General features: G+C 40.4%; 1 protein-coding gene across 5 annotated transcripts in view; it reads left to right on the forward strand.

Moving 5' to 3' along the window:
* The window catches only part of PITPNC1 (phosphatidylinositol transfer protein cytoplasmic 1), a 77,968-nt gene that overhangs the window by 41,865 nt on the left and 19,349 nt on the right, over window positions 1-16,754 (forward strand). For all 5 annotated transcript variants that reach the window (XM_030461901.1, XM_030461900.1, XM_030461902.1 and 2 more), the window contains exons 5-6: window positions 4,011-4,082; window positions 14,853-14,948. In XM_030461901.1, the coding sequence (XP_030317761.1) occupies window positions 4,011-4,082; window positions 14,853-14,948 (168 nt within the window). The remainder of the gene's footprint in view (window positions 1-4,010; window positions 4,083-14,852; window positions 14,949-16,754) is intronic.

The following is a 16,754-nucleotide window of genomic DNA, read 5'->3' on the forward strand; positions in this document are numbered from 1 at the left end:
GTTTTGGCATACTTAGGTTCTACCCTGTTCTTGTAAGTGTTGCTTATTGCCATGGCAACACTAATCAATCATCGTGCTAAAAATAGGCCTTTCATTTTTCAAGAGGTTATCTGTAGTGAATTGAAAATGCAACTGCAGTCTGGTTTCCATATGCTGCTCTCATTTAACTTTATTTTAATCTGGAAATACCCCCCTGCTCATGCCTGGTAATTACTATTGCAGATTCCGGTTACTTCATTGGTTACTCTCTTGAGCCTCAAACCTCTTCTGGTTGTTCCAAAAGGGGTGGCAAATATAGAAAGTTGAAGCAAACAAACAAAAACCCCCAAAATTCTCTCCTTATTTGTGCCATGGGTCTGCTGGATTTTAACAATCACCTCCTTGGAGGGCTTTCCACAAAGAACTCTGCTAATTGAAGGCACTAAGACTCTGCAGGTTTTGGCCTCTTAGGTAGAATTTAAGCCCAATTTCAAGTCAAAGGTTCAATTTGCCACTATTTCTGTCAAAGGAGGAAGCTGTGGAGACAGTGAAATGGAAAATTGGAAGCAGTGCCCTGTGCAGTCCTGTGTGTGCTCAGGGGAGGGATCGGCTGCCAGGTCTGTGCTGGAAGAGCACCTGGCCCTGGGAGGCAGAGCAGGAAGGGAGTGGTGCTTGGAAAAAAAAAGAAATCTTCTAAAAGGTTTTTTTACCTCCCTTTCACTCCCAGGTTGGGTTCTGACTGTTGCAAAACACCTTTAATCCCCAGCTAAGTAAATACAGAGCGACTTGAAGGAGGGGGGGGAAAAAACCCCACAACTTTTTGCACGATGAATAATGAAATCTTTTGAAGGATGCATAAACATCTTTCTGGTTCTGCCAGAGCCCTCTGCCAATTAGTCAGAGTGCAGCTGATGAATCATGAGACACAGTCTGTGAAATGTTCAAAAATCTGGACCCTGCTAAGTGTTCCTGAAAGCCAGCGAGACCCCCCACAGCTGCTCAAGAAGTGGTTGCCAGTCAGTTGGGTTTCTGACAGATCTCTTTGCAATGGAGTCCTTTTGGGTGAATTTGGAATTAGATTGCCACAGTTCCTCACCTTTAGACTAAATACACAGGGAGGTTGACTTCTGTTAGCTTTGTACAGAAAATTACTCACTGCTCTCTGACAAGGTGGTTTAAGGTAAATGGCACTTAGAATTCTTCTTTGATACTTGGAAGATCCTTAGTGTTTTCTTAGTTTGACTCGTTTTGAAATACAAGACTAGAAGATCTTTTTTTTTTTTACTCAAGAGTTTAAATTCTGGGTCACAGAAAAAAACCTAGATGCAAGCAGTGACTTGCTGAACTGCCCCAGGCAGCCTAATGCAGCCCTGTTCAATACACGAAATGGCTGCATTTCAAAGTATCAATATCTGACTCATTGCTGGTAAACTCCAGACAGTGACTGAAAATAGGAGATATTTTTTAATAGCAAGGTAAAAGGGAAAGTTGGCGTTTGGCTTTCTTCAAAATTTCCTCTGAAACTGTAGCCAGGCTTCAAATCTATACCCACAAAAGTTTTTCATATTTTGCATTTTTATCTTCCATTGTTCCCAAAACTGTAAGCTAAGAGTGACTGTTTTGATAAAGAAAAATGGGTTTCAGTATTGAAAATTGTGCTCCAGCCAGCAACTCCTGAGTTTCTACAGTTAGAAGAGAAACTGCTTTGGTGAGGGTGTTAGCTGTAAATGTAGAAGATGCTGCTCTGAAGTTCCCACTACCAGTGGAGTTCTCAGACCTGTCAGTGGGGTCACAAGAGCAGCACCAAGTCCCATGGTGGCTCCTGCTCCTGCTTTAAAGAGCTGAGAGGACTGCAGTGCCTGGAGCTGCTCAGGTCAGTGCAGTCAGAGCAGTTTCCAGAGCCATGGGGGTTTCTGACAACCCCCTAAATTCAGGCTGTGTAACTTTGAACAGTTTGTCAGCTCTCAACACCCTCTACTCAACATTATCACCTCTACTCAACACCCTCTACTCAAGCATTACCTACCCTTGATGGCCCTTCCACTACTCATAGATCATTGATGTAATTCTGTTTTCTGCTTTTATCAGTGACTTGATTTTATTTAGGGTGTGTTGATCTGGTTTAATTTTGTAGCAAAGAGAATTGAATTTGGGTGCTATAATCAAGAGGATGGATACTTAACACACACCAACGTGTAAATAAAATGTGCCTAGAGCAGTAACCTTGAAAAATGCAGACACAATGCCAGTAAATAGGTCTTTTCCCTAATAACTGCTCTAAACATTTAGTTGATCATAAAAAGTATGACATCCATCTCTACCATTTTCATGTTGATGTTTTTAAAAGCTGTTTTTTAAAGCTGTTATTCAGACCTAAGCATGGAGTCCTCAGTACCAGTAATGTCTGATAAAACAAAATACTCATTTGCAGTCTCCTCTCATTTCCTGCAGGATGCATTCCCACTGGATGCCCCTGTGCTGATTGTTGTCAGCAAGAGCTCTGTACACCTGGACTGTGACCCCTCTACTCAGACACCTTTGTTAAATACATGGCTGCTGCAGGCAGCATTTTTCAGATGAATAACCCATGTTGTTACCACCATGGCACCAATGTAGTTATTTCCCAGAGCTGTGTGGTAGATGATATCTGTCACTAGACTGTGCATTTTTTTTAAATCTGCTTTTCATAATCCACCTCCAGTAGTAATTTACTTTTCAACTCTCCATGTTCTCCTGCAAACACAGAAAGCAAGGAGAACACTGCCTGAATACAAACCCTCCGAGTGACACCAGAGGTTGTTTTAGGACATGTTGGCATCCCTGTGTTTCCTGAATCATTCCCAAGAAGACTGAACAATGATTTATTGGGTGATACTCATGAAATCAGGAAAATATTTGCTGTAGTCTCAAAGGAGCTGGCTTCTCATTTCACTTTTGTTGCACTACTGCTGGCCTGCCCAGTCACTTCTCTCCTTAATCATCAGCCTCACCCTTAGGAGAGCTCCTCAAATTGTATCAAGTCCAAACCTGAAGCAACAGCAGTGTGAGCAGTGAGCCATGATAATGTCCTCATTGTATAATCTGTGTGTTCAGCACCTGACACAGTCACAGTCTTGACAAAGACATCTTGCCATGGGGTGTTAGTGATGCATCATGCAAGGACCTGGCAGTAAATGCAAGGAAAGATTTGATGAGTAATAAGAAAGGTGCTGACCTGGTGTCCTTCAGAGGCTGTTGGACATCTGCTCTGCCTATCTGAGATGTTGAGTTGAAAGAACTTCTGAAATCCTTAAAAAAAACCATTTTGAATATTTTTTTTCTACTGGAATTGTTGCTTCGTATTACCCACTCTGGTCTTGGTAAGACAACTGAGATACACAGTGCACAGAAAAATACATTTATTTCCAGGAATAATAGAGAAGTGTTATCTTTGGTAGCAAAATAATTGTGCATTCATAACTTTCTTGCACTGTTTTCTAAAGATTAACTTGGGCTTAGTCTAAAATAATTCCCACAGCAGTTTATAATCCATCTTAATTTCATTAATAGGAAGTTATGCTAAAACTCATTTCTCACTGAAAATGAAAAAAAAGCCCTGACAAAGCATTGTTGTCTCTTTGGTTAGCAGTCACAGCTAATGAAGTGTCCTTGGATTATTTTATATGAGGGGAAGTCTAATCTGTGATGACAAATATGTAGCTGCTCTCAAGATCTTAGTGAACTGAATTTATTACAAGACATTCAGGACATTTGTATTCTTCTGTGTAGTCAGAAAGCAAACTGTTGGATTCAATTATTCCAAAGTACTTGTACTATTTTATTATGCATTTAGTTTAGTCTGCAACTTTCAGGAAGAATCTCAACATCTCTCCAGAACCCTAAAAACTTTTGCCTTCATGTCCTGTGTATGTTTGACTCTTTTTTCTTGACATAATCTGAAAGAAATGAGAAAGCCAATACCAAACAGGATGTCTTGAGCTGATGAAGCAAGGTGTGTTTCTTGTGTCAAACATATTTCTCTTTTGTTGCAGTGTTCATTTTTGCCTAAATTCTCCATTCATATAGAGACAAAATACGAGGACAACAAAGGAAGCAACGACAGTGTAAGTATGGGGGCTTTTGTAAAATGTTATTTTACCCTCTTAGTTAATCATGTTCAGTATCTGGAGACTGTGGGTCTTCCAGTCTGGGAGAAAGGCTGGATCAGGCTTCTGTCTCCACACCTACTTGGGTGTCCTGTTCATTAGCAGCTTGTCAGCTTGCAGAGAAGTTTCCTCTAAAGCACCATGAGATAAAAGATTCATGTACATAACTTCTCCACCTCACATTCTAGTTGATCCTTCTCTAAATACATTATTTAGATAGATGAATTTAGTCCTAAAGAACAATTAAGGGGAGTAAAGAAAATATAATTTTTTTCCCCTTGTATTTGTATTCTACTTCATCTCTTCCACATTTCTCTCTCTGAATCAAGGGGGTTAAATTCAAAGGAGCTGTTAGGAAGAGCAAACAGGAAACTAAACAATGGTCAGAGATGAGAGATCTCAGTAAACAACTTGTAGGGAACAATGGGTGAACTATCAAGGTGATGCTTTTGGCAGTCACTTACCAAATGTTTCAGAGTTCTCAGACTTAGAGATGAAAAGGATAATTAACTATGCAAAATCCTCTCTGGAGGAAGGGTGGGAGTGGGCAGCCAGCAGCTGCTGATCAGGAGATGCTCAGGAATAGAAGGCAGGGGGTCAGCTGGACTTTGTTGTCCTGACAGGGAGCAAAGCAGGTTTGCACAGCTAGCAGGAAAAGAATAATGTCCAATAAAGCCAGGCATGTAAAGACTTAGCCCATGGATGAATAGACAAATGAGCTTCTGCATGTTCCATTTTGGTGTTCTTCAAACAGTCATTTGTTGCAGACTCATGAGAAAAACTTTTCTCTAGGTGTGAAATACAGGCTAAAATGTCTGGAAAAACTGTTCTGTGATACAGAGACTCAATGAAGGAGTGTGCAAACTCATTCCTGAGAAAGAAGAAGGCATTAAACAGATTTTTAAGGAATCTGAGGCCCAGAGTTTTTCAGTTTCCAGGGGGGTCCCTCCAGCAGCCTCCTCAGGGTTACCAGGATCTGCTCTCCAGATGGGAGGTGCATTTCCCCAAGCACCTGGGGCCTGCCTGTTCATCAGGCTGACAGCTGCTGTGCTGCTCATGGCAGAATAATTACATCTGAAAGAACAAGGTAGCATTTTGAATAAGGTTTTTGGCATACAGATACTTCCCCAATGGGAACATGACAGAGATTATGTATTAGCCACCAGATACCAAAGACTTAGAGTCACTGCTAGTCTGAGCCAGATCTAGATCAGGGAGAGAGAGGGGGGAGAAAAAAGTGTGTTACATTACCAACTCTGTGAGCATTATGTAATTTATGCTCTTTTTAATGTTCACTTCAGCTTTTTGGCAGTGTTTTAATGCAGAGCAAGCCCACACCTTTGGTTTCAGGAGGGTGCAGCTTGGTTTGCTAGTACATCATCATGTCAGCACTGAGAAGACACGTTCTGTACCTTACAGAGAAAGAGCTGGAGCTATTTAATCAGTGAATTTTCAGATTTGTGTGTGTGTGTGTCAGCTTTGTGGCTAAAATACTGTGAATCAAGCCTTGAATAGTACCCAGCCAGTGAATTTAGGATGAAAGCAACACACACTCAGATGATGTAAATCAAAGAATCTGTACTCTGCTTCAGTGCAGCTCTGCAAATGCAGTTTTTACCAGAGTGCCAGTAATATTACATTATCTTTATCCTTAGGAACCTGAGCAGGCAGATTAGGCAAGTATCTACCATAATTAACAGATTTAATTGACCCTTACTGGGGAGAAAGAGAAGCAGAATTTGAAGGCTGCATTCCAGCCCTAATAACTTTGTAATTCTGAGATTCTGATGATGCTCACCAGTGTGAACCAAGGGAAGGCCTGATTTAATTTTGGGGTTTGTTGTGGTTGAGCTAGTGACACTGATCTGGTGACACAGATGTGTCTGGTGCAGCCCTGAGAGGCTGGAAGGTGAATAAATCTGGAGAGACCTGCTGGAGCCTTCTGATAAACCAAACAGAACACCTCAGAACTAGGGCTAAGAGTTCTTTTTGTTTCTTTTACTCAATGAACACTCATTTAAGAAAATACAAAATGTATTTCTTCTTTTTATCAGATGAAATTAAATTTCACTACATTTGCCTGGTGAGGAAACAACAGGAAACTTAGCAACCATTTCTATAGATTCCCACAGATGTACCATATTTTACTTTGTTGCAGCTCCTAACTGTGACTGATGAAGAAATATTAAAAAAAACTGTAAATTTTGCAGCTGTGATGCAAAACATAGGGAATGAATATTAATATTACAGTAATGTCATATGCATGTCTGATTTGAACTCAATTGCTTCCAGATTATTTTTTTTTTAAACCACACAGGTTTTTTGAAATCTTTGAGCTCTGATCTGTTCTTCATTTCTGTGCTATGGAATCCAGGAGATTGTTGTAAAAAGCAATAAGTAGATTTAAGGATACTAAAGCTACTTTCATTGATGAGTGGAGAGAGCAATATAAATGCTCTCAGGTTCCTGCTGTCATGGAGCAGGGGAGCATATTATCATATTATGAGAATTTATTTTTTTTTTAATGTGTTTCTTTGCCTGGTAAAATTCTACCTAATTACTGCAATATATCTTGATGCAAAAGTCTTTTGATTTTTCTTGCCAATCAGCATGATAAAAGAAACTAGTGAAAGCTAATGACACCTGCTTTGGAACTTGATTTTTCTCTTGCTTAGACTTTGTCATCCTTTTAACCTCTCTTAAATGCACTTAAAGTACTAATTTCCCAATCTGTTAAAACTTGCAGATGATTTGCACAAATATAAGCACTGCCAGAAAGAACAGTGGGCAATAACCCCCTTTATTTAAATGAAACACTCATGAAGTTGGTGTGGCTGGCAGTAGTGCAGCACCAGAAATCCATCCAGCTGAGCTTTCTGGTGCTGCAGTGCAGCAGCTTTTGCACTGTCACCTCTAGGTGTTTGCATGGCAACTCCTGAGAAAAACAGATCCAGTGGTGGATGAAGATCTTAGTACATCAAATATTGGCACTGCTGCCTTTATAGCTTCATTACCAGTGTAGGAAACCAGACTGGTGAGTCAGGCCATTCAGTCTTTCCTCTAACAGGGTTTTGAGTAAACTTTGTAGTTTAAAGAGAAATTTTTGTTTACTTTTATTTGAAATTACAGCATGTAAATGACACTGTAGGTGGCATCTGTAGAGCATATGGAAATATTGCTTCCCTACTGCATCTTTAGCTGCTTGCATAAGGTGAGGAACTGCTGGAGCAGGGAGGTGCAGGTGCCTACAACAGCTTCAGTGGATGCAGGCAAGCTGAAAGTGCATGGTAATCACTCAGGGCACAGATTTTTTTCCCACAGAGTTTATATTCTGAATATTAAAACCATAGGTTAAATACAAGAGAATTCTGAAGGTTACCTAATTAATTAAATGCTGAGGAATCACGAGCAGGAGTGGTCTAAGTTACTGCTTGTTCATGGAGAAGTGATCAGTCCGTGGTTTCCATGGGCAGAATTTTTTAACCTCTTTTCTTATTTGGGCAGATATTGTGTTCTTTCAGTCCATTGACTGCTCAGTATTTATGTCACATGAGGCAAATATCACAAAATTTTGTTCCAAACAGTGCATTGCTCTCCCTCCTATCCCTATTCTCACTGTTCCAGTGAACAGACACAGACAAATCTTGTTTCTTTTTTTAATTTTAAAGAGGAATGCCCCAGCTTGGGCTTTCTGGTGATTACACAGACTCCACCACATGGCTCTGGCAGACCCTGTGCTCAGTGCCCAATGATCTCAGCTCCCTCTCAGTTCTTGAGTGCCACAATCTGTGCCTGGGGGAAAATTCTCCAAAGCCATCTGCAGGCAAAGGTAGAGCCAAAGGTGAAGGGAAGGCAGACACTGCTCAGGAGAATCACTGAATCACAGGAACATTTCCATTTTCTCTTTGTTGCAGAAGGATCATTATGCTTGTCTGGGTTTTGTTGCTTTGTTTTTTAGCCACAGAATTAATTTCTGCTGACACTTGGGAAGTGAATTTTTACCATCTGACAGTGTCTGGGGAAAGGAAAAAAGAACAGATTTAAAAAAATAATCCAATAATTGTCAGTAACTGAAATTCACTTCTGTAAAACACAACAGTCTTTGCAGCACAACATCTTGCTTTGGAAAACTCAATGGTTGTCTCTTAATTATTAAAGAATAGCATGCAGGACCTTAAAATCATGTAATCTTTCTTTCTGTTAAAGGGCCATGATATTTATTAGCAGGAATAACATTCTTAAGAGTAATAAAGTTGTGGAGTCAAGATTTTGAAATATATTTTAGTTATATTTTAGTTATTTTAGTTATGTTTGAAGATGATAAAGTATGGGTATTATTTGGCATGGTTTTTCCATAGAAATTCATAGAATTGGCTGGGTTGGAAGGGACCTCAGAGATCATCGAGTCCAACCCTTGATCCACTCCCGCTGCAGTTCCCAGCCCATGGCACTCAGTGCCACATCCAGGCTCTTTGGAAATATCTCCAGACACGGAGAATCCACTACTTCCCTGGGCAGCCCATTCCAATGCCTGATCACCCTCTCCAGAAAGAAATTCTTTCTAATCTCCAACCTAAAACCTCCCCTGGCACAACTTGAGACCCTGCCCTCTTGTCTTGCTGAGAGTTGCCTGGGAAAAGAGCCCAACCCCCCCCTGGCTCCAACCTCCTTTCAGGGAGTTGTAGAGAGTGATGAGGTCTCCCCTGAGCCTCCTCTTCTCCAGCCTCAACACCCCCAGCTCCCTCAGCCTCTCCTCATAGGATCTGTGCTCCAGTCCCTTCACCAGCCCAGTTGCCTCCTTTGGACCTGCTCCAGCACCTCAATCTCCTTCCTGAGCTGAGGGGCCCAGAACTGGACACAGGACTCAAGATGTGGCCTCACCAGAGCTGAGCACAGGGGCAGAATCCCTTCCCTGGACCTGCTGGCCACGCTGTTCCTGATCCAGCCCAGGATGCCATTGGCCTTCTTGGCCACCTGGGCACACTGCTGGCTCCTGTTCAACTTCCTGGCAATCCAGACTCCCAGGTCTCTTTTTTTTGTGTGTTTGTCAGTAGTGCTGGGAAAGTCATTAGAGCCACAGCACTAATTCTTTGCCAATCAAAAGCAAAATACATTCTCAGCATGTTTCCAAGATAATACAGTGTTGAAAAAGCATGTCTGAGAATGATCATTTGCCAGATGAAAACAACAGGTAGTTCCCAATCTTATACATTTATAAATTAACAGCAGTCTCACTTGACACATGAATAGCTTGAGCACACTGAACCCAGCCAGCTCCCAGCAGGTATTATTTGATATGCAACTGATATAAATTGCAGTGCCTTCAATTAAAGCTCCAAATTCCTGTCCTGACAGGGAGCTCTGCTCCTGCAGCCCCACAAGAGCCCAAGCATTGGCTCATTCCTCCTGCATCCTCCCCAGAGCATCTTTCTGAAGTGTTGGTTCTGAAACATTTGACTAAAGTAACAGATGTTGTAGGTATGGCCAGAGAGGAATTGGGAAAAAAAAAATAATCTATTTCTAGTGTTGCTATTTTTAGGGTGGTTTTGTCCCCTATTTTTATCTCCTGTCTTAGGAACATGGAACTGGGTTGTAACAAACTTCAGAACAGCACTTGGAAATTAAATGAAAAATGCATTAGATCAAATTTTCCTTCAGAAAAAAGGAGAGTTAAAGGGGACCAGAGGAGACAACCTGTGAAAGGAGGGTGTAACAATGCACTGGAGACCTGCCAGCAGCTCTGATGATGGCAGGCTAAGGAGCTTAGGATTTCAAGTTGGAGAGAAAGTTTTTTGCCAGATTTTTCCTTTTTTAATAAGATGGAAGAAACCCCAATAGCTTCAGTGAAATATCAACATTTGAATGAAAAAGAAATCCATGTTGCATCTAGACATCTGAACTTGGGGCTCTGTACTTAATTTTTCCCTTTTTTTGAAGCTCAATAACAATGAATAACTGAATAAAAAAAGTTACAAAGGCAGAGATAAATTTAATTCCAAATTCTAATGTTTAAGGACATTTTTGTCATGCTATTGAAGTCATAGCCTGTCTGTGTCCCTGAGATGTCATCTTGTGATGGTCAGTTTTGCAGTCAGCTACTGCAAAATGAAGATTAAAGTTTGCTGGGAAGTCTGTTGGCTTTGTTGGCAGGGCAGGAAAAATGGGGAGGCAGAAAGGGAAGAGCAATGCTTTCAAGAATGCTTCTTATCCCAAAGCAGGATTTAATAGAAGAGGAAATTTGATCTCTAATGGAAGTTCTCATCTCAATAAATTGCATTTCCATGTTGAATATCAAACAGTGTAGTTATTTTGGCTTAAATGTGTAGGTAGGCACAGGTGTCTGATTGCTTAGCACACGGGATAATAATCACATACACTACCATATTACCTGCCAGGAATTAATTAAGAAATGCTCTGATTTTCTGAAAGGAAAAAAAAATATATTTCCACCCTTACCCATTGAATTTCACTGCTTCAGGTGCATTTTTCAGCAGTGGCTCACTCTCTGGTTCTAACCTAGTAAGACAAACATGGAGATCTCTCACCCAAAACCTCACAAGAGACAGAAAAATGAGCTTTCAGGAGGAAAAAAAGACCCCACCTACTTTCAGACTTTCTTATTTGTAGTACAGAATTCTCTATATAGTTTGTCTTATCACTTTCATCTCTAACAACTTTATTTCTAGGTAGACCTGCTCTTCAGTTATTTCCCCAGGAAATGTTCTGTTCTGTAGGTATTAGTGTTTAACATGAGAATTGTTACTTTCTGACCACAAAGTCTTTATGCTTTGGCTGTTAAAAAAAAAATAAAAATTTAACATTAAAAGTAGAGATGAACAACTTCCCAGCTGGTGATCCCTTGAACACCAGCTTTCTATCTTTGCTCTTGATGATGATAAAAAAAAACCCAAACCAACATCTCAAGAGAGAACCCTGGATCATGTCACCCAGCAAGGCACAAAAGCTCAGGTTTGGTCCCTGCAGTCCCAGAGTGCAGGTGAGTGAGGGCACTGTGAGTGTAATCCATGGATTGAGCAGACTCTGGCTTGATCCTATTTATATCCAAACCAAGTTAGCTCCTGGTGATTGGTCATAAAAATGAAATTTTGGATTACCTATATTGGAATGAGGTTGAAGGCAGCAATTTAGCCTGGAGACAAAAGAGGGAGAAGAAAAATAGGAAAGGAGCTTGTAGAAAAAAGATATTAAATTTGGTGTTGACGTAAAACTTGACTTTCTGTTCTGGCTTTGGCTACAGAGAAAAGAGAAATCATCAGCAAAGTGTGTGCTGGGACTTGTTGTCATTGCAGCTCAGGAGGAAAAGGAAGGAAGTTCTGGGCCCCTCAGTTTAGGAAGGAGATTGAGGTGCTGGAGCAGGTCCAAAGGAGGCAACTGGGCTGGTGAAGGGACTGGAGCACAGACCCTATGAGGAGAGGCTGAGGGAGCTGGAGGTGTTGAGGCTGGAGAAGAGGAGGCTCAGGGGAGACCTCATCACTCTCTACAACTCCCTGAAAGGAGGTTGGAGCCAGGGGGGGGTTGGGCTCTTTTCCCAGGCAACTCTCAGCAAGACAAGAGGGCAGGGTCTCAAGTTGTGCCAGGGGAGGTTTAGGTTGGAGATGAGAAAGAATTTCTTTCTGGAGAGGGTGATCAAGCATTGGAATGGGCTGCCCAGGGAAGTAGTGGATTCTCCGTGTCTGGAGATATTTCAAAAGGGACTGGATGTGGCACTGAGTGCCATGGGCTGGGAACTGCAGCGGGAGTGGATCAAGGGTTGGACTTGATGATCTCTGAGGTCCCTTCCAACCCAGCCAATTCTATGATTCTATGAAAGAAATCAAATTCACCAGCACTTCCACTGCTGCATTATTCTGTATGATCTTTCTTTCCTGAGGTACCAGGATCACCTGCCAGGGTTGGGTTGGGTTTTGTTTTAAATTTGTCCCAGAAGAAACCATTGACAATTGCAAAGATGACCCAGTTAAATCCTTTCTTCCACTTTTTGTCATTCTGTGAGTGAATTCATGATTTTTCTTCCCTCTTAGAATGTGGAAGTGTTTTAATCTTTGTCTCTTGTAAAAAGCTGTCGCAACACTTCCCCTCCCCCTGCCTAAAACAAGCAATAAAACCCACAGCAAAAAGGACATTTCAGCTTGAATGTTACTCTTTGTTTTCCATTTGATAGTGTATTTCAATCTCAATTAATTACTTGGCTTCCAAATGTAAAGCCTGTCCAGTTCTTTCCAATGTAATATTTAATATTCTGTCCTTCTACATCATCTTCTTAAGGATACAGATTGTTCTCACCATTCATGTGCTGCACATTTGCAAATACACTTGCACAGATTGGGAGCCTTCTGCTTCTTTTTGTGGCCTTTAATCTCTTCCCTTAAAACTTCTCCATTTCTCTGCTCTCTTTGATCACAAGCACAACAAACCCATCCTCCCTTCAGGTTTAAAGGCAATCCCAGATTATGTGGCTAGGAGAGGCAATAAGAGAATTAGAGCTAAGAAAAAAAAAAATAAAATTGGTCTTGCTCTCTAATGACTTCTTGTTTTCTACTGCTGATAGAATGAGATGATTAAATAGCTGTAAATCTTGTGAGGACAGTCTATGAAGGGGAGAAGCAGAAATGATTAGACAACAACTTCTGCCAGCAAAGGGAAGTGGGAATGTCATCCCACAAACTCCTGGAGTGGAGGGAATGGTTGGATGGCCTGAGCTGCAAATAAGGTGTAGTTAAAATGGTTGAAAAATTCCTCCTGGTTTTGACAGAGTTGCAGAGGCCTCTGTCATCCCCACTTTTAAAGAGAGAAAAAGAATTTCAAATTGTATTACTTGGAGGTGCAATTTGTGGCTCAAGCCAGTGACAGAGCAGGGCATCTGTCTTCACAGGAGCTATTGGGTAGTAGCCTCTGTTTAGGTCCTTGGAAATGAGCAGAAATCTGCATGTGCTTCAGTTTATTGGGCTTGCACTTAAACCAGATACTGATTCAGAGCCTCAGCTGACCTGGTAATGTTGGTTTAAGAAAAATTTCCCTTTTTTTATTTAAAGCTCAGAAATTTTTCTGAAATGCATCTTGTTCCAGATATAGTTCAACTGATTTCATCAAGGGACTGCTCTGTATGCCAGAAATTGTTTAGAATAAAAGCAAGCAAGGAAGCTTATAAAAAAAGTGACCTGGTTTATATATATAAATCATAACATTTATTTTAAAAAATGTACCCCAGTTCTAGGAAAGAGGACTAGTGGGGAAGGACCTCCTGTCTCAAATTGATTCAAATAATCAACATAATTTTCTGCAAAATAAGAACTAGAGGAGGAAAATAAGTACACAAATAAAACCAGAATGGAGTTTTCCTTTGTTCCATTCTTCTGCAGTTTCAGACATGTTAACATTTTATATCCAGTTCAGTAAGCATCCAATGCTGCCTGTTTTATTTATACCAAGACAAGGTAAAACTGTGGAGTAAAACTTCAGCTTTTCATTTGTTTGGATTGTGATTTCCCCAGCCCTGCTCTTACCAACTGCTGTACTTGGCCACTGTAATCCATTGCTCACTTTGAAGGCTTTATGTGGGCAGCTGCAGTTTTTTCAGAAATAAAAAGTACCATTTTGTTACTGAGTGGTTGCTGGCTTTTTTCTTTTTTTTAACTGTTCCTCTAGGATGAAATGAAATGAATTTTACAGAGTGTTCACTACATTTATTTTAAATAAATAATAAAAAATATATATATATTTATGCTTCCTGGAAACATTAGCTATAGAACATTGTGCCCTAAAGGAAAAAGCACATCATTAGCTTGTGACTGATCTTGAGAGTCTATGCACAACTTCCCTGAATTTTATGGCACTAATTCATGATAGCCTTTTAACTAGTCTCTAGTTCCAAGGCCCAGAATCATAAGCAGAACTTTACTGCAGACATAGCATAAGTCACATGGGTCAGTAAGATGCCTAAATAATTAAGTTATGGGCAGAGGCACAGACGTGTGCTGTGCTGCAGATGCAAATGACCTCTGTTTCCAGATTATAGCCATCATTTTCCTTGCATAGAACAAGAGGCTTGGTGTTCAGAACCAGGTCCTAAAGGATCAAAATCTAAATATATTTCCAGCTTCACTGAGGGCAGTTCAATCAAAATATTTATTCTTAGTGTAAGAGCAACTTAGCCTGAGGACTCCACACATCAGACCTGCATTGCATTATTGTCCCCAGAGTGAAAAAGCTGGAAGCATCCAGAGTCCAGAAAATCATGGTTTTTACCCAGTGATGGAATCTAGTTCAAAGAGCAGAGAACACAATAAAACCACTCCTAGTTGTTCTTTTTCCTGTTTGTGGCCAAAGATTCCATCTCAAAAAGTGCAAGGGAGACGAGAGGTGTGAGCAGTAAGTGCTGAACACGATGTGTTAAGCAGCCTCCTGTCTACTGACCTGACTTAGTGCACTGTTCCCCAAAAGGTCAGTGGCACCATTCATTCAACTGGGATTAATATTTCTCAGGAACACTTAAATCTGATTTTGGGAAGAGCCATTTTCTGCCCTGTGATACCTGCAGCAGGTGAGAGAATGTGGCTCTGTCCCTGCAAAAACTCGGGTCTTTTGCAGCAGGAGCCGTTCAGGCACAAACACATTATTCAAGTCACTGAAAATGGCTCATAATCATTATTCCAGGTGGATTTTGTAAGGGATTTCTGTTGCAGTGTTATAATTCTTCAACTCTTGCAGATTTTTGATGGAGAAGCTAAAGATCTGGAGAGAGAAGTTTGCTTTATTGACATTGCCAGCGATGAGATTCCTGAGCGCTACTACAAAGAATCAGAGGTAAGAGACAACTTGGTTGAGAAATGGTGAGGAAAGGAATGTGAAAGCTTGCAGGAAAGCCTTGACAATAATTTAATTTTTTTTTTTTTTAATGAAATCTTGCTGGTCAGTAGTATTTTAAATCTTTGCTCTAGAGGGGAAGCAGGCAGCAGCTCCTCTGTCTAGGTTGTCTGACGCTTTCTCTTGCAGATGATTCCTCCAACCTTTTGAAATGCTTTCACACTTTATTCATACCAGAACTTTGATATTCAGCTGAATCCTTTCAAAGCAAAAAAGGACTTTTCTTTGAGTCATGAAGCTCAGTGAAGTGCAGGTCTGAGCAGTTTTAAACATTTCTCTTGTCCTTATTTGCATCCTGCCCTAATAAGTCACACAAGGTGCCTGAGCCCAGAGCTGTGAGGGGAGGGCTGGTGCTCAGTTGCCCAGGGGCAACCTTGAGCCAAGACCAAGAGGGACTGAAGCATATTGCACACTGCAGTAAATCTGCCACAAAGCATCAATGGCAACAGACACATCCACTCTGAAAAATTCCCTTGAAAACTCCTCCCATGTATATTTGATAGTGCACATCTCTGAGGAGCACATTCCTTTTAGGTCAATGCAGTTGCTGGTTTGAAAGCAGCAGCCCCCATGCAAATGAAGATGAATTTTAACCTCAGAGCTGAAAAATGATGTTTCTCAAAAAGTAGCTGGAGAGGAATGATCAGATCTGTGCTTGCATTTAATTTTGGAGATATGATTTGCCTCTGGAGCCAAGTATATATTCCTAGCCTGCAATAAGTGTGGCAGGCTGTATGACTATACAAAATGAGACCACATAATCATTTTTAGGACAGCAGATGAAGACTTGCCAATGAATATGTTTCTATACCAGAGGAGACATGATTTTCAGACTAAAAAAAGTCAGGTACTTGTTATCTTCCATTTATAGATCTTATTTCAAATTTTATGTATGGGTCATAAACCAAAATTGGGTCTACAGGAGAATGAAAAGTAATTTTATTAGTTTCCTTAGATAATGAAACCCATCTGCTATGTACCAAAAATTAGATAACACCTCATAAACCAGCTTATTGGTCCCATCATCTTATCTGAACTCCTCTGGTTCCATTTAGGGATGACTTCTGCTATTGGACAGGTCAGTATGTGACTGTGTTTTAATGAAATCATGTCAGATTTTCCATCTCAGTGTGTGCACTTCCAGAAACTGTAAACTTGAAGCTTTAACATGGAGATTTTCAGCTTTCCTTCACTTTTTAATAGCCAACTATTTAGCATAATTTCCATATGACTAATCTTATGATATAGAAAAATAACCTCATGTTACATGCAAAAAGCATTTCAGAGTCATTCTGTTGTTCTTTCAAAGACAAATCTAGAGAACTGATTCCAAGCAAAATGGAATTTTATATGGATTTCAACAACAAAAATAGCCCAGCATCTGTTGTTTTTTTCTGTACTGATGGATGATTTGTCTGTTGAATACCAAATTCTATTTCAGAATCCTTACAAAACAGTTAAAACACCTGAGCATTTAATTGCACACAGATTGGAACTGGTACTGAGTTACTGGGAGCTGAATTCAGTATCTTCCAAGGTTTACAAACTCTGGGGTTTTTTATGCTACCATGTGATGAAGCCAAATCCCATTTCTGATGAGACCTCTTACGTAATTTATGGACTATAAAAAGATTTTTAATGTTTGTAATTGTAATTTCTGTCTGTTTTCAATCAGAACAGCATGAAAAAGTAACTCTGTGTAAATGAGACACAGTCTGTGTTTTCCAAATAACAGAGTTAAGCAAA

This window comes from Calypte anna, chromosome 18 (genome assembly GCF_003957555.1).
Source record: "Calypte anna isolate BGI_N300 chromosome 18, bCalAnn1_v1.p, whole genome shotgun sequence".
Classification (NCBI taxonomy): domain Eukaryota; kingdom Metazoa; phylum Chordata; class Aves; order Apodiformes; family Trochilidae; genus Calypte; species Calypte anna.